At 35.5% G+C, this 27766-nt stretch overlaps 1 protein-coding gene across 5 annotated transcripts in view; it reads left to right on the top strand.

Annotated features, from left to right (window-relative positions):
- The first annotated feature begins 842 nt into the window (after positions 1–842).
- LOC145692731 (phosphatidylinositol-3,5-bisphosphate 3-phosphatase MTMR3) overlaps positions 843–27766 on the top strand; it is an 80691-nt gene continuing 53767 nt past the window's right edge. For 3 of the 5 annotated variants that reach the window (XM_081768161.1, XM_081768158.1, XM_081768162.1), the window contains exons 1-3: positions 975–1130; positions 5483–5595; positions 23803–24116. In XM_081768161.1, the coding sequence (XP_081624287.1) occupies positions 23812–24116 (305 nt within the window). In that variant the 5' untranslated portion in view covers positions 975–1130; positions 5483–5595; positions 23803–23811. Of the gene's footprint in view, positions 1131–1163; positions 1372–5482; positions 5596–23802; positions 24117–27766 lie in introns of those variants that run through there. The other 2 variants (XM_081768159.1, XM_081768160.1) reach the window with 2 other exon arrangements.

Genomic DNA, 27766 nt, shown 5'->3' with positions numbered 1-27766 from the left:
GTTAGTTCACCAGGTCTAAACTCATGATATATACACTTGCGGGAAAAAGAATTGTCTGTCTATTGTAATATATAGCAGAATCGAGAATAGTTCCTGTCCGTCATGAAGAAGTTATTGAAACATTTGGGGGAAAAATAATTTTCCGCGTCCGTATCTGAGAGTGTCCGTAAAAGGGGGGTTGTTCCGTAAGAGAACATATTTTTGCCGGACAAAAAAAATCTGTCCGTATTATAGAGGTGTCCGTTATTGAGAAGTGTCGGTTAAGAGAGGTTTCACTGTACAACTTTCCATCAAACCAAGTGTTAAAAACAACTAGGAAAACTAACATTGATAAATAATTTTCAGATCATGTCTTGCCCCCACTTTTAAAGTTCGAGAAAACCCACGGACACGATATTGTCTACCACAAATTTACTTGTACGGGAATCGAACCAGGTAGTCCACATACCAGAGGTAAGCGCTCTACTATTGAGCCAACGTGCCCCTTCCCTCGTAGTTTTGTTTTTAAAAAATACTTTCACATACAAAATGAGAACAGATATGATGCAATATGTATCAGCATCTACCAAAATTCCATCCAAGACCTCTAGAATTGGGCAACCAACCTAACATTTCGCAATACGTCGAAAATCGCTGAAATTCGTGTGAAACATGTTGCATCGCTATATATTTAACCATTTGGTGATAGTTTGAAGCTACCATTTTTAGTTTAGCAGATTTTGCGTTTCGTTTCACAGATGATTTGTTCATGTTATTTTTGAGCGATTATAATGTTCGCCGTAGGCATATTACGGTCCCCTACATTCGCATCATAGGATAACACACATAAGATCCTTGATAACACACCATATGACCGAAATCAAATAACAAATGCACAACGTTTTTGCGGTAGAGAGAAAAAAATGCAGTAGGTAGCGGTAAAACTTTCTTTTTTCTTCCCATAGATGTCCGTATTGTCGCTCCATGCAGTCGACGTCACAGTCTGGACAACGTCATGCAGCTCGATATCCGCCATTACAGTAGGTATGTGTTTTGAGTGTATCAGCTGTGTAGTGATATGAGTGTCAAACGATTAATTGGATTGAAGTGTTGAAGTTACAGTTTCTCATGTGATTACAGTTATACTTGTTGTAAGTATAATGTCTGACAAAGTGCCTGTGCAAATATTAATATTGAAGAAGTGGAGAGTGCAATGGATGACTGATCACAGTTGAAGTTGAATTAGGATTCTTTCGAGGGGGGAGGGAAAGAAATAGTAATGACGTGACTTTCAGATGATCGGTCATCTCGATATTCTTCGAATCGAAAGGGATTTGCTAGCTTTACCTGAGTTGACAATGTAGGATTTTTGAACATTTCTTCTAATAAAAGGTATTTCAGTCATCTGTAACTATCTGCCGTTGATTGCATATATAATGGGCGTGGATAATGTGGGTCGTACAGTATACATTGGTATAAGAAGTGGCTCGATACTTCCTGTAAATATTTACAAACAAATAAGAAGTATGAAGGTGAATAAAGAAAATTACGTTGTGACAACTCTAATAATAGAGAGTAGTTTCGTATTACACAGCTTATCATAAATTATGTTAATGTTTGCCTACTAGTATGCGAAAGTTCGCTTTTTCTTGTAACCAGCTCAGGTTTAGCCTTCTAAAATACATTTCCATTGCTTTATGTTAAATTAAAAACTTAAGCTGTTTCTTTGTTGTTGTGTTGACGTTTTTGAAAATGAAGTTTTGAAGCGTAAGCGTACCAACATTGTTACTCTGCTGAGTAAATTTAGTTCGATTAGTGTCTTAACATAATTAGGGTTATCACTAGGAATGTTCACTGGCAGGTTTGTTTCTTACAGACATAGCCTATTTGTTTTCCGTTCATATACATAGTTATATTTCGTCAATAGAACTAAATATTTGCTTCTGCATTCCATCCTATCTTAAGCCTTGCACCAAAATCCGTCGATACTGTCGTACACATTTGTAATATAATATCAACTCACAAAATATTCTAAACTAGTGCTTTGTGTTATCAAACTGTTCTTTTGGATTTATATTTTGAACACACTTTGGAGAGAAAGATGAAACACAGCATCCTGGATATTTATATGAGGATTATGGAATTGCATATTCGAGCATTTAGTAAACATATTGCGCTGTGGATGAGATACTGCTTGTATCTTTTCGGAGAAATGAATAGCATGTCCACATTTTATGTTACTCATAAGCCACCTTATTATTTGTAGTCTAATATTGTTATATTTGAGTTTGTATTTCTGCATTTTTTGACAAAATAATTTTACTTCAAAAGTGCAGAATTCCTATATTCACAGACCGGAAGATGTACAGTATCCCAACTGTAGGATGGTTGCTTTAACTTCAGCTTAAAGTAAAAATCGCCAAACAGCCAAGGGCGTTTTACGTCTGTTTTCATTTAGTTCCTACCTTTGATAGACTTTTTCGTTTCTAACGTTATTACAGTTTTTGTTAATCACTAGCCTATCTCTGTTTAAGAAACTTGTGGTATTTTTGCAACTGTAAATTTCGACAATTTTCACCTCTTAAGTCAGATTTTCAGTGACCCAAAAGAGGTTCTATGCGTTGAGTACCTGGTTGGATCCCAGCTCGTGTCAAGTTAACATTGTAGTGCATAAACAGTGTATGTGTGATTTTCTCAGGGCTCTCCCATTTCATTCTACAGTTTCATTCATAAGTATTATCGGCGCCTCCCTTAGCCTCGCTTCAAAATCATGGGTCAATCTAGAAATTAAATTTTCATTTCCGGAGAAAGATGTACCTTTTTTAGTTTTCTGTGTAGATGAGAATACAAGGCTTTTCAGAGATATGTGGTGGACTAGAATGCATTACTTTGACTAGAAATAGGCATGTTTCTAGATTCCAATTCTTGACTAGTTCTCTCTCGTAAACATACATCTATAGCACCTACTGTATCTGCGTGTGTGAGCAGTTCAGACTGTGTTGCGGGATAAATCTCGGATTGCATTTAGTATCTCCGCCAACTCGTTTGATGCCAGTGGAACCGAGTACCTTGTTTTTGTCTAACTTGTGATAAAGGTAAGAAAAAAACGGGCCCTGCGGTATTTCTGACCCTTTTCGCTTGCTATTGCTTGCTCAGCTTTTTGTGAAATAAGTAACACTGGAGATCTTATATGAGCAAGAGTGGGGGAGGAACTATATATCAGCCCATATCTCGGCCAGGTACTAAACTGATCCAAATAGTGATTCGCCTTTCGCGTTCCTTTTAACGTTCGACTGCTGTAATTAGTTCACTTATAACATTTTAAGGAATGTTTACCTTTGAAACGTATAATTTTCATTATAAATAGTAATTTTCTTAAGAATCCACGCCCCCCCCCCCCCCTGCGATGTTAGTTGCATACTCTCCAAAGTATTAATGAAATGCAGTGCATTTTGATACGGAAGCTGAAGTAATGAAAATGAGGCTAGTGGTAAGTCCCATCTCTTGTCACGTCGGCGTTACACTAAAGACTTAAAACTCAATTATTCAGTGAACCGAGTGTATCATAAAAGTGAATAATAGTCGCACTCTGATTACTAATGTGTTATTTTAATTACGTAGAGAAGGGTGACAATATGTTACAAATATACAATTAATGTTGTGAACTATGATGTGGAGGAAGACATCAGGTGCGTATAAAATGGAATGAATAGGTGTATGGGGAAATTGAAAATTTACCATAGGTATAGGTCGACGACTATTATGCATACAAAATCAAGTAACAAAATAGTGGCGGGGTGCGTCGCGTGGATACGCGTGATGTATATGTATAGCTGTAATTGTGAACCAGACAGGAGAGATACATTTAAGTTTATCAATAAGGTGAAAGGGTAGTTTGAAGCATGGTTTTCATTAAATGGCTATAGTTACATCAGTTATGACCGTATTGGCTTGGCACGGAATAAAATCCAATTTCAACAGTGTAGTTTTGTAGCAATAAACCTTCAGAGTTCTAGAATTGATTGAGTGAATTAAAGTAGAATTGTAATTGTAAAACAGTCATATTAAGAAGCTGTTAAAAGTTTTCTTTATAGAGAATAAGTGAACCATTTCTTTATGATAAGACGACGTGAGTTGGTATAATTTTAACATCACAGTTCAGGATTTCAACTATATGCACCAATCATGAACTCTGTGAATCAGCTTTTGTACGCTTATTCCGAAAGTAAGGATTTGTCTTTAATTCGGTGCCCGAAAGATTTTTTTAAAGACAGGCAGAATTATAGAAATTTAGATTAGTGCATCACTTTCGTAAGAGATAATAATTTGAATTATTATAATCTTCCGTAACTTCAGAAGAATATGATTTTTAGAGCTGGGTGGACAATAATATGGTTCGCCTGATTTTTAAGAAGTTTATTAATATCGTGCATACTGCTTGTTGTTTTTGTTTTTAGATATTTCTATTTTAATCTATTAGACTCTTCTCCCACTAATAAAGAATACGTAGTGGGCTCTCCGAATTCTTCTCATGTAATGTTAATGGTTTTCGTAACTCAGGATCTTCCCCGCTATCCTTGAAGGTTGAAGGAACTCACCCATTTAGAGGTTTCAGAAAATTGTTGTGAAAGTTTTTTATTATTATTATTTTTATTTTTAATCTACCATAAATGTGTTATTTCATGTCCAACACAACCACCTAGTGTTAAATCAACAAAGTACAGGATAACGTTTCAATCGAGTACAAAGAGTCGCACTGTGCAACGATTTATATCACTAGGAAATATTTCGGATTAATCCAAATCAGAATGTAAGAAAGCAGAATCAGGGTGTCTATCGGTCACGAAATCAGAAAACGGTCATGAAAGTCAAGAAATTTAGCTTTACGGTCACGATTTTTTTTTTTTTTTTCTGTACAAATGTGAATACAGATTTGAAAATTTTATTCTATATAACGTCAAAATTCACCACCAGAAATGTCTATGGTTGACTTTAGACGCTATCAAATCGCAACCAAACCACGCTTCTATCGCATGGATGAAAATTCGGCATAATTCGTACCTAGATTCGTTCTTGAGAGTGTTTATGATTTGGTAAAGAAAAGGTCACGAAATTTCATTTTGGAATTTTAGTAGACACCCTGAGAATGCTCTAAGTAATTCAAGTTAATGCGGAAAATGGTTAACAAACAAACACAAAAAAATCGAAATAAGCAAATATTAGCAATAAGAAAATAATTGTCAATAGTCCAGTAAAGAATGATTAAACTTTAATTTCGATCGTTATGGTTTCTGTCACTGATTTATGTATTTACACTTGAATATACGCATTTTTAGTAATTATTAAAATGTTTCCAGAATCCAATTACCCTAGAGGAGTTTCCATCAATTTTTAAGATGGAGTTGAAGTTATACGATTAGCCAATGTCAGTATAGGTCAATAGTTGTTATAAGTTTTAAAGTGAGTATACATTACTGTGACTGATTGGGTTTTCTTTTCACAGGTCTCGGTACTAGTTCTGCTGCATTCGTTGGGTGCGTCTGTGTGTCGAGCACCCTTCGAGTGACAACCGAGAGATGTCTTAGTTATTCAGTCGCTGGTCTTTGAATTACTGAGGTAAGTCTGTCATAGATGAGGAGGGTATAGTAAATGCAGAGAACACGTGTAGAAAGTTAAGGCTGTAGCAAATTTAGAACTGCATTATCCGTTCTATTTGTTTCGTATTATCCGTATGGTAGCAGCCTCGCTCAGAGTATTTCCACTTTCTTGCAAAGAAATGAAACTCTGGTTGGTAAACTCTTTTAAATTTCCACCTGAAATTATTTTTTTTCTCACTGCCCAGAATTGACCTTTTTCTTCTTGACAGTTAGCTGATAATAAAGTGAACTTATTGTAAGCCGCGCATAGAGCAATCTTGTCAGTGTACTCCAACTCAAAAGGTATTCACCTTGTTCTATATTCTGTAATTAAATTCATGAAAACATGTTGAACGTCGTATTTTCAGTGACAATTGTCTGCATACTTCTTCCTGCATTTACATCTTAATTTTTTGCGCTTGGGAGCCGCGGTGGCTCAGTGGTAGAGCGTTACCCCTTGTGTATGGGGTCCCTGGTTCGATCCCAGCTCGCACCAAGTGAACTTTGTGGTGGACAAACACCATGTGCGTGGTTTTCTCAGGGTTCTCCCGTTTCCTCTCACTTTCTTCATTTCATTCATTTCTCATTATCACAGTCTCCTTTAGTCTAGCCGGCATAACCATGGAACGTAAAGATTTCATTTTTCTTTGCGCTTCTTCTTTCGTTATTTAGTAGAAAAGGTGAAGGTACCAATGATGTTATTCCATTTTCTCTTCAGAATGTCCCACCCGGGCAGTCTATACTGAAATTTGGTAACATCATTGACACATTCACCACCATCACTAACAAAGAAAAAGAAGAACAAAGAATTAAGATATGACAGAAAGAAACTTTTGTTAAATATATTTCAATACACTGTTCTGAGACATGTTCTTGTTATTCTCATAAATTTAGTGATGAATTATATATTTCGCACGTGATAAAGTGTACCATACTGCAACTTTTCGTTGAGTGTTGACAAATTGTCTTCGCTTTTTAGTTACAAAGAGCCACGTGTGGTGTCTTATAGTTTAAAGTAGTTTTTGTTATTTCCACTCACAGTTGTAGCATTCCAGCGTGTGACCAACTTTTGCATGATATGCTTAATGTTCTTATTAGTATTGACGAAGGACAATTGTGTGATTTGTCTGAAATATATAGTTCATCACTGAATTTAAGAATCACAAAAATATGGCTCAGGTCAGTATATCAGACTAAAATTAGTTTTGCTTTATTGTGGGCGTAAACATTCTTTTTTTTTTTTTATTTTTTAAAAATCATATGAAACTATAATTAATAAAAATAAAGTTTTACCTTTATAGTTTCCATTCATATTGTCTTCACAGATATATTTTTTCTTATCTATGTTTCGACAGTGCTGACAGCTATCGTTGAAAATTCAACGTTTAAGATGTTTTCGTAAATTTAACTTCAAAAGCAAGGTAAATATCTTTCTTAGTTAGTTGATTCAGCTTTATACATGAAAACCCGATATATAAGAAGTAAAGTGAAAACTGTTAAACAATGCACATTTACGAAAAGATCCTGTAGGGAGATTGTGGACCAGCAATAAAGCACTTACCTATGGTGCAAAGGATCGCTATTTTGATCCTAAGCCATGAGTTTGTGGTGAACATACGGTCCGTGGGTTTTCTCGACACACTCCTACTTCTTCCCCATATAATCATGTACTTTCGGTAATCACCCTTCTACCTTAGTGGACAAAGCATAAGTATTGAATCTAAAACTAAGGACGCAACTAAAATGTACTGAATTATCAGCCAGCCCGTTTAAATACATACTCACTGCAAAACTTCAGTAATTATGAGATTTAGTGATTTTCTGTTGGTAAGCTATGTATTATTATATATCAGACTGTCATGGGGGAATTATTCAGACTAAATGTATTAGTCTGTTTTGAACATAACAGTCGGATTGTATAAAGGAAGAGTGTGGGAAATATTCAGTTTTATCTGAAAATTGAAAGTTTCCATAATTTTCAAATTTCGTAATGTATTTTGAAAAAAGAAAGTCGCCTTTGTATACCGAGTAAGTGAGTGTTATCTATTATATAGAAACGAAACTAATCTTGTTTGCCGTCGAATCACGTGAGAACGTCTGAGCCGACTGAAATGAATTTGTGGATATAGTTATCACCTACCTCGAGCTGTGCTTTTTCGTGTTACTTTTATTAAAATGAATATCCTAGTAAGAAGAGTCATAATTTGTATTCTAGGAAGGAGGGTCATAATTTGTGAGAAATTGAGTACCTCATGAACCTCTCAAACTCATTTAAAATAAACAGACACGTGTTGCGGCATTTTTGAAAATTTTTGTTTTAATGGGGGACAAGGAATATTAAATATATGTGTTCCAGCATAACTCTAAAGCGCTTCCCCAGACTTGGTACACATATGACTTCAATCTGGAAACAAATACCGTTGGGTAAGTGGGTAAGACAACCCAAGGGAAGTGCGAAGGAGGTAACATGTAAAAATAATAATATTAATAAAAAAAAAAAAAAAGTCAGACATTGGTGTGAAATCCGTAGTTTTCTTGTCGTTGAGATGAGTAGTGGCACTCCCGGTGCCGTACTGTGAGGTTAATATACCGTGTCATCCCTAAGAAATGAGAGAGGATGGCTGATATTAGTGTCGAGTCAGTAATTTTTGGAGTCCCTGAAGTGAATAGTGACTCTTTCGATATCGTTCAAGCCCAAATTCATCCCTCTATCGTCTTGGGATTGGGGGTTAGGGTAGATTTTTTTTTTTAAACATAATTCGTGCGAAAGTATTTGAAGCTCCCATCGACATGGGGTGAGAAGGAGTGACATTACGATTTTAACCATTATACGTTTTCATTGAAATGTGTATCCAAAGGGGAAAGAAGGGTTCAAATATCTCGCAGAAACCTATTCCCTCCGTGCGAAGAACAGATATTTCAACTACTATATGATAAAACAGATCTAATTTATTGCTTTGTAGTAATTTGTGTAGCTATTTTGTATTTGAAGTACTGTATAGTCTTAAGATGAGTACAAAGACGGGGCCTGCAGATGACAATACTTATTCGTTATCGTGTCAATATATTTTTTGTAGAGGCAAATCAATAATGATATCCAATTTCGTTTATTATTGAAACTAAGTCTTCGGCCTTTTGCGTCGTCGAAGAGCGACAAATCAAAATAGATGCGAGCTCAAAGAATGCATTACATATTATTATTGTCTTGCATTCATAATCAAAATGAGAGTGGTTATAGTAACTAAACCATATATGTATACATGCAGTTAGATTACTAGGTGGTTAAAAATGCTTAAATTTAAAGATAACCACAGCCCTTGTCCTATTTTAGAAATAATAATTAGCTCGAAGCAATACAGTTTTCTTAAGTTGCAATAAAGTCGGCACAATAATTTTAAATCAGCAAATCATCTTCACAGTTTAGCACCTTAAAGCGCAGGTGGTGCCATCTATTTGCGTGATTGTTTATTATTAGGATTAGGGTTCTGCATTAACTATGCCGTGTGTTACTGAATAGATTAACAATTGGAAGGGTATTGTTGAGATGCAAAATAGAGCTTTCAAAACATAATGTGTATAATTAGCATTCAACACTTTGTAACAGTCAAGAAGTTGGAAATACTGACGTAAAAAGTAAATACGTTGGACGACCTGGCACAGAAGATGTCAGTGAAAGAAATCAACAGGTGTATTAAGTTAGATTGGAGTGCATGCGGAAGGATCAGCTTCATATTAAATGAAGAGTAAAATGTGAATGTACCTAAAGTCTTAAATTTTGAAACATCGCTTTGGGTCTCTTTTGACATACGGATCAGAGCCATGAATTCTGATGAAACAAGACATTCACCGTTTTGAGACTACACAGTGAATCATTGGAATATATATCGAAGGTCACGCTTTTTTTTTTTTTTTTTTTTTTTTTTTTTTTTTTTTTTTAATTTTATTTATCCTTTTAAATTCAACGAAGACTTCAGTCACATAATTTTGAAAACTGAATGAACATGTATCTTCCGAGTGGAATTAAATTTTTAAAATATGATGTTATATAGCCTATGTAAAATCTTTGAAGAATATTCGTATTGTAAAATATACTTCATTTGTGTTGTTAGAATGAAGAGTCACACTTACTTTTCACATCGTGTATTCATAGTTCAGTATCTTCTTATCGTCAAGGACATTATTATTATTATTTTTTTTAGTTAGTAAGTAAATAGATAAGTACACACACACACACACACTGTGTGTGTGATAGTATTCGTTGTTTATTGTAATATTCTTCACGATGGTGAAATATTATGTATGCAGAGGCAAAGCAGATGCATTCCACTCGGCTGAGAAAACACAACCCAATACGTCAAGCAGCTAGGTTTGTAAGGAAGGTGACGGGATTAACAGTTATTATCGTGAAAATAAGTCAAATGGGGCATTGCAGTAATAGAAAGTCGGGCATATTGCAAGGAAAATGATCCCACAAAATCAAGGGTTTTTATTTGGTCTAGGAATTAATTCGTGCGGTTGGTACGCACACATTGAAGCTGTAGTACAAACACAAAATAAATAAATACCTTAAGAAAAATATTGTCCATCGCTAGCCACCACTTTCGCCCATCTGTCAGGCAATGTACGGATTCCGTGGCGAAAGAAGTCCTCATCCTTGGAAGCGATCCAGTCAGAGACCCATGTTTCGATATCTTCTGAAGAAGTAAACCGCTGTCCAATCAAATCGTTGTTCATGCAATCGAACAAGTAGTAGTCCGAAGGAGCAACGTCTGGTGAATACGGCGGGTGGGGTAAAACTTCCCATCCGACATTTTCTAAATAGGTTTTGACCGGTTTTGCGACATGTGGGCGAGCGTTATCATGTTGAACAATAAGTTTATCATGTCTGTTCTCCCATTCTGGTCGTGTTCTGGCCAGAGCTTGCTTCAAACGCATTAATTGTCGTCGATAACGTTCTCCATTCATAGTTTCACCCGGTTGCAGCAGCTCATAGTACACCACACCTTTCATATCCCACCATATGCACAGCATAACCTTTGCACAGTGAATATCTCGTTTTGGTTGTGATGGACCTGGTTCACCTGGTTTCACCCAGGCCTTTTTTCGTTTAGGGTTCTCGTAATGGATCCACTTCTCATCACCCGAATAATTCGATGCAGAAACCCCTTTCTGCTCTGTCGTTGAAGCAGCAATTCGCAAATGGTTTTTCGTCTTTCAACGTCTCTGTCTTTCAATTCATGTGGAACCCAATATGACATCTTTTGAATCATTCCCATGGCTTTCAAGCGTTTGGAGACTGTTGTTTGATCAACGCCTAATGCTGCTGCAAGTTGTTCCTGCGTTTGACACGAATCCTGCTCGAGCAATGCTGTCAATTCTTCGTCTTGAAATTTTTTTGGCTGTCCAGCTCGCTCTTGGTCTGCCAAGCCGAAATCACCACTTCTAAACCGTGCAAACCACTTCTGACACGTTCGCTCAGCTAGAGCATGGTCACCATACACTTCCACCAAAATACGATGACTTTCAGTCGCACTTTTCTGCATGTTAAAGTAATGCAGCAGGACACCCCGCAAAAATACTTTATCAGGCACAAATTGCGCCATGTTCACTTAACTACGAACTGGTGTTGTTGACGCTTTAATCCACTGCCCTATACTACGAACGATACGCGATGACAGGGGTTTGCAACACATGTGTGGATACACGAAACTGTGGGACGCTCCGTTCGTTGCGCCATCTCTTGTCCAACCGCACGAATTAATTCCTAGACCAAATATTTTGTCCTATTTCCATTTAGCTTTCCCACAATAGGAGAAAATAAGTCGTACAAATTATTATCTTAAGTAAAAGTGAAACGAATATAAAACGAATGCAAGTGCGAAGTGAGCGATGTTAAACTCATATCATACACCAAAATTAGGTGTCTGTCGTATAGGAAAATACTAGTGATAAAAACTTAGCTGCAGAGATTTTATATTCATTCGGAAGATTACGTGTACATATCAAAAGCTGCTCTAATATTCTTTCTTTAGATATGCACTTTCAGCGACATATCCACGCATATTGTTTCCAGTTTAACCAAGATATTAAACATCGTGATGGTAATGTTAAAGTAAACTTAATCGCAACATTTAGTGTATATATATATATATATATATATATATATATATATATATATATATATATATAGACTAGCAGCGTTCACCCCGCTTCGCTGCGGTCACCCCGGAACGCAATAAACTTTGTTACTTAGATAATTTTTACTTTTTCGCTTTCAAGTGATATGATAAAAACCATAGAAGATTGCATTAAATGTTAACATTATATCGCCTGTCATTTATGTTAACCCGCCCCGCTTCGCTGCGGTCACCCCGGAAGTTTTCGCTTTCAAGTGATATGATAAAAACCATAGTAGATTGCAGTAAATGTTAACATTATATCGCCTGTCATTTATGTTAACCCGCCGAGTGACACGGTCATGCGGGTTGCATATAAATACGTTTATTTTTACCTATGATGAACTAACAAAGGATTTGTACGTTATGGACACTTGAATGGTCAATTATCTCAAGACACTGGTAATTAAAAATTAAAGTGATATGATAAAAACCATCTAGGGTCCAAATCCTAATAACCCCCCAAAAATAAAAGAAATTGGTTCAGCCGTATTAGCGTGATGAGGTAACAAAGGATTTGTGCGTTCTCTTTTATATATATAGATAGATAGATAGATAGATAGATAGATATTAGCGGACGAGTTAATTTAACAAAAAAGTGCTTGAGTTAGTTGCGGTACTGTTGATTGCTGTACACTTACAATGAATAGCTCAGTTCTTTTAGGTCTTGCTGTTCAGTTCTTGATTAAGGTTTCACTGGATTCTAGTGAACAGATTATGGGCTCAGTGCGTCCACGTTTGGTCGTCTTTAGACAGTAAACAGATATGAAAGAAAATAATGGTTAGTTAACCAGAAATAAATAAATAAATAAATAAATAATACTCAGGAAACCACCCATATAACAATTCGACACATATGTTTCAACGACTAAGTGTTGTCATCTTCAGTGCGCTTTCCGGAGGATATTACGTTGGTTGATTGGTTGTTGAAACGTACACGTGGTAGAATGTTACATTGAGCGCTTCAGGGAGTATTTTTTTCTGATTAATTAATATGTATTCTATCACGTCATTAAGTAAAATAATGAATAATTGAGCGTCTGGAGTGCGGGAATATAAATATCCATTGTTTTGAAACATCCAGGGAGAGGGGGCTGCTAAGTTGCGAATCTTGAGTTTGACGAGACTGGCATTTGATTTGTGGTAGTTGTACGGATCATTGCAGGTAGTAAACAAGTGGTATGTCTCGTCCAAGAGTATCAGCCATTCATGTGCATCTCTCTTAAGTTGCAAGACGTAAGTGTGGAATGTTAGGCTCAACATTTTCGTTTTGTTTATGTAAATGAAAGAAGGAAACAACCGAATCTTTTACACACCAGATCCTCTATAGGTGCGAATTTAATAATACACAAAGAGCGAGAAAGTGAATGAATGGACGGGCAGTCAAGATCTTCGGCATGCCGTGCCGATGCGTTAATCACTACGCTATCTAATCCGCCTCCCACTACAGCCACAAATTCTCTCAGTCCTAAAGTCGGTGCTCTCCACTCAGACCACATAGCTTGTAGTCAACGACAAAAGTTTTATCCATTTGGTAAAATTTATTTAGGGAGTAACGGTGGTGTGACTGGAACGTGCAGAAAATTTCATTCCTTTTAATTTACTGAAAACTGTACTCAGATTGTCCTGTTCTGAAGTTATTTACGAAACTAATTTCACCAAGCGGAAAGAACCTTTGTCGTTAACTGTACCAGAGTCTGGCTGCTGTGCTTGGACAATCCAGTGTCCATATATCGAGAACACCGTTTTAATTTCATATATATTAATGAAAGGAGAGAACAGCCGAATTTCTTGAGGAATTTTTCAGGAGTGAGTGAGTGAGTGAGTGAGAGAAAGAGAGAGAGAGTGTGTGTGTGTGTTCTGGGAGGGAGACTGGATAGCGTAGTGGTTAACACATCTACACGGTATGTTGAAGATCCCGGTATGTTCGAGTCCCAGCCTACTCATTTATTTTTTCAGTCTTTGTGTATTATTTTCGTTTTGTATTTAAAAATGTTTTTTTTTTTATTATTAAAGTACATTTTTCAGGGAAAACTCAGCGAAAACAATATAGTATAAGTCCAATATGTTTATAATACAAAATCATCTCAGTCTGTGAGTGACGCTAATTCCTACTTGTTAACTATCACCGCTCTGCTGCGTTCGCTACTTTCCTACTTGACTTCGTTTATTTCAAACTGGATAGTGGTTATGCTGAATTACTGGTAATTATTAAGACAAGGTCCTATTAAATGAAAATAAAGTTATAATTGGTTATATAAAATCCATAGGTAATTATTCCATGCCAAGCACAATATAAGTTATTAACTAAGCAACATCAGCGTAATATATAGACTACAGACAGTTGTTACCATTTACTTTTAAGACTTTGCAATATTTAGCAAGCTTTACCGCCAACACACATGAAACATACTGCTATTAACAGGCTGCAACTATATTTAGATTTGAACATTAATGTTTGTGGAACTGCAAGTTAATTGAAAAATAAATGAATAAATAAGTGTAAACATGTAGAAATATTAATTACTCACAAAACATATAGCATACAGAGAGCGGAAGATTTAGGAGGAAAAGGTAGTCAATAATAGTCAGTAGGCAGGAACATGCTCATGCTTCAACCTGAAGAGGTTCAGGCTTTGATGTCTAGCACCGAGCATTTCAACATTTTTCTTAGTCATGCTTTATGACTACCAGGAATGTACTTTGCAGATTGTCAACCTGTTTCCTGTCCCATGTATCCCATATAATAAAGAAAATGAGACAAGAATAGTTACAGGTAGAATTTCAAAATAAAAGTATATCATTATATGGAAATTTCCAATAATAAAATGACAGAGATCCTAGCATTTTTTATGATATAGCTCTCAGGTTGCATAACTAAATGTAGTGGTGTTTCTCGTACTTTCTTGAATGTTGTCGCTGGTATGAAGGAAATTCCTTCGATAGCCGCTTTCACTGGCATGTGACCTGCTCAGGGCCGTGACTACCGGTAACGTCCTTCATGCACGTGGTGGAAAACGCTGACCTTGTCATGTTATATTTCATTCTACAGAGCAGCTATACTCTTTAACATTTATAACGTTGAGTTAGTATGAATGATTAGTGATAGAATTAATACGAACTATCTTTGGACACATGGTGTCTTTCCTCAAGCTAAATCATTATCATTTCTTACATACGGCTGCTGGTCTTTAGAAGAGAAGTGGATGGCTTTATGTATATATAAAAAGGAGAAATGTACATAAATATATTAAGTGCTTATATGTGTTGACAGTTACTTTTATATATAATTAAAGTAATGAATATGTAAACATAAACGAAAATAACATTTTTAACTTAGTTAAAATCAGGGTTGGCTGGTTTAACCATTTAACCATAGTTTTAAAAAATGGTTTAAAAAAAGAAAAGAAAAAGAAAAAAGAAACGAAAAGTGCTTTAAATCGCGTGAACTTCGTGATGACTTTTTGACATATCAAACCATCTCCATTACTTTTATCACCTTTTCAACTTTTAAGCAAGGCGTCCCATGTTCAGTTCTCGGTCGAAGCACAACCCTTCTTTCAAGTATTAAGCAAGTAGCGGTTCGGATGTCACTTTAAGCGAAAGTCTTCTTAATAACCTCGGTATTATATAAGGATATCAAGCCTAAACATACGAAACGAAACCAAATTGTATATTTCTGCTTGCCTGAATATCTGTTGTTTTATTAAGAAGCCATGGTTGCTTAAATATATTGATAAAAATTGGCAAAATTTATCGACTGCCTATTTAGCTTTCAACATTAGCTTAGATTGGACTTACAATTTTAATTTTATTGAATGATATCTACATACTAAATTTGTAATTTATATGTTTTGCGTACTGATTATGATACGTTGACCTTAAAATTTTACATCCAAAGCAATAACGGGATTTTTTCGTTATTGCTTTGCATTTAAAGTAATAATAGGATTTTCCCGATGGTTAAGGCGAGAGTTTCCTGATTTATATATAACTCTGTATAATTGTTTCACTTGCGCAGCTGTTTATCTTTTTGTCCTTCTGAAATGGCTCTTGATAATTATATTAATAAGTTTGTAAAGATCAGTACAACGTATTTTTGTCAGGAGTTACTCGTGAGTGAGTCGGCAGATTCATCGCATTTGTAGCCCAGTAGTCCCGGTTTCAAGTCCAAATGGAGGACAATTTCTCTCGGATATAAGCCGAGAAGCGGTTTGGATTCCGTTTTAAGCTTATGTGACCCTTCAAATAATGAAATGAAATGAAATTTTTGAGTTTTATGTCCTACGGTTATGCCAGTTAGACTAAAGGAGACGGTGATGATGAGAGATGAATGAAATGGTGGAATGAAGAAAGTGGGAGGAAACGGGAGAACCCCGAGAATACCCACGCACACGGTGTTTGGGATTCGATTGGCGGGAGCAGGGTTTGAGCCCGGGACCCCAAACACCAGAGGTGAATGCTGTACCACTGAGCCACCGCGGCCCTGTGAACCTTCCAGCATAACCCAATTGTTGCATAATAACACCAAGACGAAACAAACTTATTTTTTTCTTTATGTAATATAAATACATAGAGTAAATTATTTAAACCAAAAAGCTTGGTTTAAACAAAAAAAGGGGGGGGGTTAAAAAAAAGGAACATGGTTTTTGTTAACCTTGGTTAAAATAGTAAATTTTGAAATACCAATAATGAAGATGGGCGTGCCTGAGAATTTTCCAGTGGTGTGAGCGAGGGGAGTTGCCATTGTTTCTCCATAACTAGTTTGTTTTCATTTATTTCTTAGGAGAGATAGTAGCATATAAATCCAACCGTGTCTGTATGTGCAAATTTGAGAAATGAAATGAAATAAAATTTTTAGTAAGGTCTCATGAGTATGCACGTAGGCTAAGGAAGATAGTGATTAGAGGTCCGGAGCCTACAATGCGTGTCGAAGTTCACTCTGTGTTTATTAAGTGGGGAAAAAAAAAATGCAAACGTAATATAAAGATTAAAAGTCAACTTCCGAACGTGAATAGGAAAGGACGTTTAAAGATTCTGCATATCTGTGGATTTCTGGTCGGCATAAAATGCCGGTTTTTTCCTGTTCGGTAGTCGTGTTCATTCTTTCTCTTCTTTTTTATTATATTAAAGTGCGACTTCAATATTTGTTATATATGACATAGCTCCCGCTTTTAAGATAGATTTGCTCTTTATTTATTGCAAGACATTCGCTGTATCTGATTGATGTGATCAGATAGTATAGAAATGAGATAATAAGACATTTTATTCTAGCAGTATCTATAATAAGTTTTTTTTTTTTTTTTGGTTACGTATATTTTACATACAGCAGTTTTATACAGGGGGGGGGGCAAAAGTAGATATACGCCCCTGCATTGATCAAGTATAACATTCTAGTTTGTGGATTTATTTGCTTTGACTGTTCCGGGCTTAAGTTATAAGTAAAAAGACGTTAAGAACAAATAATGAAGAAACTAGATCTACCTGTTTGATAACAATAAGAAATGATATAAAATACAGGACGAGACTGTATACCGATTTTTGGGCCACCCTGTATGTATTGTCTGACTTCCATTTTTATATTCTGTAAGTTTTCACTTAGCCAATTGTTTAAGCGTGATTCAGTTCTTCAAAGTTGAGAATACAGTAGAATCCCTCTAATCCGTCACTTTTGCGACTGGGGGTATGGTTGGAACGCAAAAATTGCCGGATTATTTATCAGAAAATACAGAAAAATAGGAATTTACAGTAAAATAAACAATGTCTGAACTAAAAAAATGACTGTATTGTTCTCTACAGTAAAAGCAAACGAACAGTAAGCACTAAAAACTGCACAGTACAGCACAGAAAACATGCACAATGAAAGAGACGGTACAAGAGATGACGGTAACAGCAAGTACGCGACGACAGTAAACGACAATGCGCCTCGTGTGTCATTCGACTCGAGCACGATCGGATCAACGGGAGTGGTATACCAGCTGAGGGTGGACGACAGGGGTTCTACTGTACTCCAATTCAAAGCCACTTGTTTAGGTGTAGTTTCCAATAGTGAAGAATACTATTAGACTGCACTTACCCTGTTTTTTATTTTCAACTTTTCTGGTAACAAAAATAACAAACTGGGATCACTGGATGAGTACATTTCTCTCAACCTCTGTAGTTTACATTAAGCGAAGTAGAAATTGGAGTACAATTACGTTGTCTAGCCTTCAGGATAGAAAAATGTGAAAAACCATTAAGAGTACTAAAACTATTAAACTACCAAACAATTAAACGGATAATAAAATTAAACAATTTTATGCTAACGTAGCAAATTTACTACATTTATTTATTTATTTATTATCGTAACTGTAATGATAGATTATCAGAAGAGATGGATCGTCTCCTGCCCACGGCCAGAGACCGATGAATATTATTATTAAAAACAAAAGAAAGAAAAAATATACTGTGGTTCCGAAATCTCCAGTTCCGAATAAATAGTATTTTGCTACATAATGTTTAGACAAGGAGACGGAGAACTTGTCTTTGTTTGATGCCATACCTAAGGATAGAAGGCGGCTTTTAGAAGAGAGAAGTTCAAGTTTGAATACGATGCAAAATAAACTAGTCTATTTATTTTCGTGACTAGTGAAGTAAATCGAGAATACTTTTAAAGATACGATTAAATATCTGTCAAATAATTGTATCAGCGGATGAGATTGGAGGGTTTTTAAGAACGTATGGCTCCAGTCAGATTATGAACTTTATCAGGGATGTCTTCCTTTGATTGTTTTCCTTTATATTTTCAAGTGTTGAAAGCTACCTCTACTTTGAAATAGTATGCTTTTTGAAAAGAATCCGACTCCTTTAAGATAGACAAGGGGTTTATCTCAACAACACGATAAAATAGAAACAGCAATACATAATAAAATGGGATAAAATCCGTTCTTAGCAGATAACTAATGTCAAGTTGTCTTGATGTATTTACTTTTTGATCTCAGAAGTTGATAAGGCTGAATATATCAAAATCAAGTCTACATTGCATAGATAACAAAGCATATAGAATTACATGGTTTATGATCTGTAGCTGTTTCTTCTTTTGTTCACGCCTTCAGTTTCAGCCATTCCTACTAAGTAGGCCTTGAACTGTTCAGAGGAGTATTTCGCTGTTATCAGCAGTCCAAAGGTTTTTTTGATTGTGAAATAGCATAAACGCATAAGTTGCTGATTGATTGTATACAGTTTCCTTAATACAGACTTGAAGAGAGTTTTGTAAATTTAAAAATTATTAAGTCGTGCACTAGGTCTGGATAACCTGTTCTTCTGTACAGTCATTATCAAAATTTTAATATATGTAAATAATGAAAACTCATTAAACTCTGCCGAAAGTTTGCAATGAAGTTTCTCTGGAATTAATTTTGAGAGTCAAAATAGAACTTAATTGGAAATTTCGTAGTTTATATTTTTTAGAAATATATCATGAGTAAAAATGATGTATGCTTTTGTACAAATATATATATATATATATATATATATATATATATATATATATATATATATATATATATATATATTTTAACATTAATCCTCACACAGGGCCCACTCCTCTCTGTCTCTCTGGACGACCCAGGTGGGAGATTTATCCCTCTCCCTCTTCCAATGGAATGGTTCGGATAATATGGGGAGAAAGAATTCCAGGCCGAACTTTTTTGACGTACTTATGGGCGCGACCGCCGTTTTGTCCATGTTTCAGTGTGTTCTTGTGCCTTGTAGCCTTACAGTAGGCATGTATATCAACCACTACTTGCCTCCACCGAAGGTCAAACTCACTCACTGCTAGGGTACCACGGAGGGTCAAGAGAACTCCCCCAGCTACAAAATGATGGTAGTGGTGAAAAGGAAGGCCGACGTGTAGCTTCGTCAGGTTCATTATTTATCAGTGGTCTGAGAGCAAAAAGTATTCCTCTTCCCTTATGTCTTTAGCTAGCTTCTCTCTTTGTTTTTTTAAAATGTCTTTCCTACTTTTACAGATAAGAAAGATTTTTTTTTTTGGGGGGGTGGGGGATGGCTTTGGACTCTTTTGCAGCTCTACTATATGAAGGGTGGAAAAGGGAGAAGAGATGTCAGATCTTTAGGTGGTGTCTAAGCCAACTTTAAAATACAACCAAAATAATAATAATAATAATAAAGGAACTTTCTTGGGCAAACAGAATGCAGTAAACGATTAACAGAATAAATTAACTGGAAAGAGACATAAAGTTCACAATATCATTTTATTTCTCGATTTTATTTGTTTATGCACTATATTTTCTGGTAGGTGTCTTGTCTTTTTCGTTTAGTCGGAATTAAAGTTAGGATTTGGTGGTCTCGTTTTATGACATGTTGTTCATTGTAAATTTTTATTCAGGTTGAAAACTAGCTTCTATCTAGAACAACGCGGCAATTATATTCTTGACAAGGAAATTCTGTGCAGATGCGGAGTCCCACTGAATGAGTGGGATCATCCAGAGTATGGAAGATAAGAGTAAGATGGTTCATTGTTGTGAATGTGTTTAGTAACTATTAAAATGTCTTGATGCTGAAACTTTAACACTGATAATGTTTGTAGTTTCTTAAGCGTTAGTTTACAGAAAAATGTTAACTTACGAAGGAAAATAGCATCTATAACTGTCTATATCTCACCTGTGATGACTTGGTAGCTAGAGATGATTATTCTCCATCAAGGATTCAGTGAAAACTCTTTCCTGTAGTGTTTTGATATTGTTACATATATTTCGGATTGCACAAATTACGCGATTAAACGTGTTGCTTCTACCACATTTAAAATTTAGTGTTGAGAATGCTCTTCGAGCATTGTCAGAACGAATTTAAAAAGAATTAATTTTTTTCGAAATTTATATGAAATTGTATAATAAATTTATGTGATTAAACTCAATAGATAATTCATTTAATATTTGGAACCTGCGTATTAGGGAGTCTATTGAATAAGTTATATTGAGCAGCTGTCACTTTTTATCACCGTATATATACTGAAATTAAGATATAACCAGTGACCACCGGTTACTATTTGGTACCAAAATGTTCACCATCCTCTTAGGTATTGGATCAACACCAATATGACTGACGGTTCCCAAGATATGACTCCTTAAATCTCCCGAAATCGGAACTTTTTGGGCCAATATCTTCAAACAGTAAATGTGACGCAAAAAATTCCATCACTTCTTTAGATAGTTTTTGATGCTCTATCAAATGGAGGGCTCAAAATTGAAAATTTCGCAAATAGCAGACGCAGATATGGAGAATTCAGTAACGAGCTTTCGTTGAACATATTTGAAAGCGAATCAGTTGCATAATTTTATAGGTTTTCGTTAAAATTTACTTAAGCAGGAATTGAAATATAATTATCACTTCGTGATTAAAATGTAGTTCAATATATTTTTGGACAAAAGTTTTTTCTTTTCTTCCCTTAATGAGCTACTAGGATGTTGAAGTTTATTGCCAACATTCTAGTGGCAACATGGTAAGCTTATGAAGGAATAGTTGATTTATCAGAAATTAGATATACAACAAAAGGAGACTGGAGACTCCAAGGGCTCAGTGGTATATCGGGCACGTTGGGCCCCTGTTTTGTTCTCAGCTTGCGGCAAATTGACTTTATGAGAACGAACATTATGTGCGTGGGTTTTCTCTAGGCTCTCCCACTTCCTTGATTCCACCACCTCACTTAGCCTCGGTGCATATTCACGGAACAAACTAAAATAATAATAATAGTAATGATAAGTAAAAAAAGAGATTGATTGATACTTGTTTTAAAGTTAATGTTCCCATCAGCATGAAGGTCACATAAGATCGCACCGGAAATCGAACTCTAGCCCCTCGTGCCAAAGGCGAAGAACGTCACTTAATTAAGAGGACGGGAACTAAGTCTGGTAGAGCTGTCACCTTTGGTTTCAGGCCATGCGAGTTTGTGTTCGACAAAATCTCTGTAGGTTTTCTTGTAGTTTTCCCACCATTCTTGCTTGATAAATCCATCAATTTCCCCATTATAGTGTAAAAAGCAACTCAGTTAGGATTTTTGGTACTTCCTATAATCTCCTATCTCCTATTATTATCTCCTACTTTCTACTTGGTCTGCTGAAACTTTCCTAATACTATACTCGCATATACTTCCCGTCCAAGTAACGTTATTTGTTGAACTTAAATGTCTCGATTTTATTATTATGATATTCGATTACGTACAGTCACGAAAGAAAGTATTCTTCAGTTGACTTTTTTTTTTTTTTTTCATAACTCAACAAGAAATTAACCTATTAGCAAATTTGGCAAATTGTCAAGTTATAACTGTTCTAAGGTTAACAACAAACAGATCCAAATTAATTCATTTGTTCCGCAGTTACTGGCAAAAGAAAATTTGTCAACTGTCAAAATACTTTCTTTTCCGTGTGTACAGCTAATGTAAAACTCCGTATTGTAGTTTATCCATTCGTTCGCTTGTTCATCTCTCACTTGTTTTTATCTGCGTGCGCCTCTCTCTCTCTCTCTCTCTCTCTCTCAAAGAAATAATTTTATAATAAGTGTCATGTGACTTCCATATTTGTATTCTGTAATTGTTCAGTGAGCCTATTGTTGAAGTGTGACTCAATTTCTCAAAATTGAGAATACTCCGATTCAAAGTCATTTGTTTGAGTATAGTTTTCAATAGTGAAGCGCTATGAGACTGCGCTTACCCCGTTCTTTATTTTCGACTTCTCTAGTAACTTTAGGCTGAGGCCACTGGATGAGTACGTTCCTCTCAACCCCTGTATTTTCCATTAAGCGAAGTAGAAAGTGGAATACAGTTATGTTGTGGTCTAGCCTTCAGAGTTGGAACTTTTTACCTTGAAATGTGAAAAACATTCATTATTACTGTAAACTGTAAACTATTACTTCGTGAACCACGGGCCAGAAAATCGGTGTAAGAAATTGTGATGCAAATAAATGTATCTCAGAAATTTCTAATTTCTCATTGCAACTAGCATGTCCAACTCACGGCACGCATCCCTCTTGTGTCATTCAGATATTTCAGGAGTAGCATGCGCGAATCATTCACTTATATTTTATTTTTGAAAACTAGTTGAGTTATTGTTATACAGAGCTGCTTTTAACCAAGCAGTACTGTGGAACCACGTGACTTAACTGAAAGTAATATTACTTTCGTTTCTCAACCATAAAAGTAATACAACTTCCTTTTCTCAAACAAAAGAGGTCTTTTTTGTTGGGAGTGGTTGTAGATAGAATAAGCATCTTAAGTTTTGATTTTTGGACAGGAAGTTGTACTAATACACAATAACACACTGAGCAAGGCTATGTAATAGTGTTTATATATATATATATATATATATATATATACATTATCACATAGCCTTGCTCAGTGTATTATTGTGTATTAGTACAGAATGGAAACAAGGCCTGATACAATAGTGAAAGGAAGTTGACATTAGGTCGAATTGATTCTTTCAAGATTGTATACAGTGACGCTGGTGTGGTGCGAGTTGGTTACCTCTGCGTAGAAGATACTTAAAGCGAGCAGATGATTAAAATTGTCTGCTCGGAGTGATTTGCTGTACTTAGTTCAATTCTATTTTCATGTAACAAATTTCCAACAATATTTCGTAATTTCTTAGCATTTTCTGACCTTAAGTAAATGAGATACCCCCCCTCCCCCAACGGAATTAAATTTTCCCTCCATTTTGCATTTTCCAGAGTATCCAATTAAATAGTTCCTCAGTGGAAGCAAAGTGATATCCAATTATGCAAGTTTTCTACCTCCTTAGTAATAATCACCATGAGGGATTAAGATAACAAAAAACGTATCTGAGTATACTGAAGTATCAAGCCGTAAAAGAAATAGATTTTAATTCTCAATATGGCAATCATTCTGTGTAGAAGATAATTTGTAATATTTAATTTTAAAATAGTATTATGTATGCTATTTATTTAACTTGTCCTAATTCGTATATGAAATTATTTATAAGTATTATTATCTTTTTCAGGGACATAAAATGAATGGTGTCCTCGATCAGCCTTTGAGCATGTCAATATGCCATGTTCGTGCAGCTGAGGTATTTCCAAAGAAGACCCTGGAAAGCGAGGACAGCCGTTTAACAATCCCTTATGTTCCGGTGTGCGGAGAAGCTGTGGAGTATCTTGGTGCAACTTCCGATGGCGTCCTTGCGCTTTCCAACTATCGACTGTATCTGCAGCTGAAGGATACATATTTCAACATTCCATTAGGTCTGATTGAACAAGTGGAAGTACGAGACATCTTCTTTCTTCATATTAGCTGTAAAGATGCCAGATCGCTTAGGTGAGTTGGCGAGTAAAAATTATGATAGTAGAATGGTATTTAGCAAATGTTTGTAAGTGTAAATTGCCGGCAACAATTGCAGGGTTTCTGCAGAGAAAGTCAAAAGAAGCATTAGTCGGGGAAATTTGACAACTATATCTTACGAATAAAGCAACTGAAAATAGGTAGATTTGATGTAATACTAGAAGTGGTGCATAATAATAACCAGATAAATAACCCAACAACAGAAGAAGTAAAAAGGTAGTACTCAGCTCTTTGTACTGCAAGTGAAAGTGAAACGCGATCATTCGTGGATTTCTAATCACTCACTGACAGTACTTCTCAACCACTGCCACGCCCCCTTCTGTTCTTTGCTCTTTAACTGTTTATCAAGGTCCGTACTCCGAATTGAAAATCGTGCTCTGATTTCATATAACGCAGATTACTGTTCTGTACCGCTCTTCAGGACAGAAAAGCAAGATGACAAAAAGATACACACAGATAGAAATATGTTGGTTATGATGTAAAAAGTTGTACATATTCCCTGTTGACTTTTATATCAATATACACAAGCTTCCTACAGTGTTGAGGAACGTAGAAGCTAATTAAAGGTTCATTTAAGAAATTGCTATATTTCAGAGTTTTTGTATATATACAATTGTGCAATTTTATTTTATTTTTTGTTTCTTTCGTGTGCTGAAGATAGGGATAAAATATCCGAAATACATCAACTTGATATGATGTGCATGTTGTAATGAAAAAGTGAGAAAAGTAAGATTTTTAGTCTAAGCTTAACAACACAATAAGTAAATCCTAAAACTTTTACACTGATGAAAGCAGCAAAACAAAATGAAAAACATACAAATGAAAAATTTTTGAATGAACATAAAATGGTAACATTAAATACACACATAATGGAATAAATATATTCTTACAGTAGGAATACTTCTTCCAGTTCTCTGCCTTTGGGTATGGTACCCTGTATTGAGGCGACATTGCCTCTTAGAACTGCCATACTGATTCTTTGTATGAGGAAGGTGCTTGCTCTGTCATCGCCAGATAACTGCGTGATCCGTCTGCCTATTTCTTTTATAAAGTTAATACCTTCTCTGCCACTGGATTCAATAGCGATAGTTACAAAAATTATATTTCTCCGCAAGATTACTACTGTATTTTCTCCTTTTTTTCCGTTTCATTTCGGGAGGCTGTATTTCCCGCCTGAATCGAAGAAAAGGGAAGATTGGAAGGAGCGAACGTATCTGAACATGTAAAGTCCCAAATTAGCGCTTTACCTCTCTTCCACGGTAACAGAGTCATCCCATCTGGTCTTTTTCCATCTGTTCGGCTACACCCAATGGGTTCTCTTATTGCAGGTATGCCGGCTGAGATTAGTGTTATCATTATAATGTCATTAACATTTGAGTGGCGAGAATGTCTACCTGCGCTTTTGGAACATGAAAGGTCATGTAAACCTTTTTTTATTTACTTCGCTCTTACATGCTTGACATTTGTGGTCTTCACATATATCTGCCCCTAGACGTAACGCAATGGCTATTCGGAAGCATTCGTTACTTAGGTGAAGGCCGAGCGTGGGCGAAGGCAGGGCTTTGAGCTAAGGAGAAAGCAGAGATTAATCTGGCTTTCTCTTCTAAGTTGTCTGCCGACTGGAGTATAAAGAAGAGGTGTGATTTAATGGTAGGCATATCCCGTGTGATTTGTTTTGATCTGGAGTTGATTTCGGGTAATTCTAAGTAAGCCTACTAATATTGACCAAGTTGTAGAGCAATCCTCAATCTCAGTAATTTCGTGAGAAATTATATCGTGTTGGAGAAGCGATTCGATTAGGCATTTGGAACCATAGAATGATGGCAGGAAGGCGGGAATAGCCATATCTAAGGCTCGTCGGATGCCTAATCCTCCAAAACTGATCGGAAGAGAAGCCTGTAGCCGTGCATTATGAGGAAGAAAACAATTAATGATGGATTCCAATCCAGATTTGATGGAGTTATCATAACGTTCAAGTAGATCTTCTTTTTAAGATGGTGAACATCGTAGAAAATATAGCAACCTTGGCATGGTAAAAGTTCTTAATAAATAGAAAGCTGAAGAAAAGTAAGATTGTATTTGTTAATTTTTCTGTACTGAAATTCTACAATATAGATTAAATGTAAATTAGAATTTACTCCACGTTACTGTTTGAGTCAATGCTCTGGACTCTCTCATCTAAAATGAGCATGCTGATCATTGGCTGCTCGGGAAGTCCTGTGTGTGAGTTGGAAATGATGCAAATTCTAATTCCAAGCTTACGTTTTTTTTTTTTTAAAATTTCTACACTTGAAAATAAGTTTTATAAAATGTAAAATAAATGGGATAAATTAGCAGGAATTAGGTATTAACAAATCACAAACAATAAAAAAAAAATTAAAAACAAAACACGCATACCATAAGTAGTGGTCAAGAATTGGGCCATTCATTTGGTCTGACGTAAACAGTTACTCATTGAAGTACGCAGTAAATTAGAGTATATTGCTTGTAGTTAGGAAACGATGGTGCGTAGATTTGCAAGTGAAGGACATCAAAAAAATTAATACAAAACTGAAAGTATGTGGGATTTCACTTCACTGTTCAAAATTAGTAAGCGGAAAAATTGTGTCTCGATGATATAGTAGAATAGAATAAAAATTATAGTGTTGTTCTTTTTTCTTTATACCACTAGATTTTTTTTTATTTATTTATTTATTTATTTATTTATTTTTTAAGTTCTTATTTCCGCTTTGGAATATAGAATGGTTTATGAATATCCTTATTAATTTCACATAGTTAGTTCGTTCGTGTGCCCAAATCATTAGGACTCTCCATTTGAAACGTGTAGTTATGGGACCGATCTCAAGTGGGGACATGGATTGAGCTAGTAGTATTGTGACGCAATGAGAAAGTTCCTTGAATTAAGAAATAATAAACTTCAGTGTGAGCGCTCATCTGTGGTGTGAAGGGCCTCGGGTTCGATCATAGGCTATTTGGGTTCGTGGTAGACAACAGTGAGTACTGATATGCCGACAAATTCATCTTCCAAGTAAATAAACTTGCATGTTTCCCACCGACATGGAAATCCTGAAAAATTAAGGGAATTCAGTCAGTAATTATTCCTTTACTGAATACTCTTAAAAAGCCTTCAAAAGTCAAGGAAGTTCATAAATGATTGAAAAACACCTGGGAAAGTCAGGGAATTTCAGTAGTCGAATTTTTACTTCTCAGAACTTTTTTTTTTTTTTTTTTTTTTGGTCTTACCAGGCCATTTGATAGGGGATATTTTATAAAGTAATTTGCTTGTTTTGCAAAATTTCTCTACTTATACACCTACTTTATTAGTAAGACTATTCATGGCTTTGGATTGATTGTTTCAACAAAAGAGACACTGACCAAAGCTTAAAACCCACTTTATTTTAAATTATAACTTGTAACTGTTTCGGATATCTAGCATATCCGTCTTCAGACACTATCGAAAATAAATGAAAATACAGACACATATATAAATATTATGACAAAGTTTAAATTCTTTAACCGTCATATATATAGTCATTGTTATGAAAAAGTTTAAATTCTTACAGACATATATATATAGTCATTGTTGTACTTTTTATTTTTATTTATTATTTTTTTTAATTAATTTT

Source organism: Thermobia domestica, chromosome 8 (genome assembly GCF_964235325.1).
Source record: "Thermobia domestica chromosome 8, izTheDome1.hap1.1, whole genome shotgun sequence".
Lineage (NCBI taxonomy): Eukaryota > Metazoa > Arthropoda > Insecta > Zygentoma > Lepismatidae > Thermobia > Thermobia domestica.
Note: the sequence above shows the minus strand (reverse complement) of the source record. Positions and strands in the feature narration are given on the sequence as shown.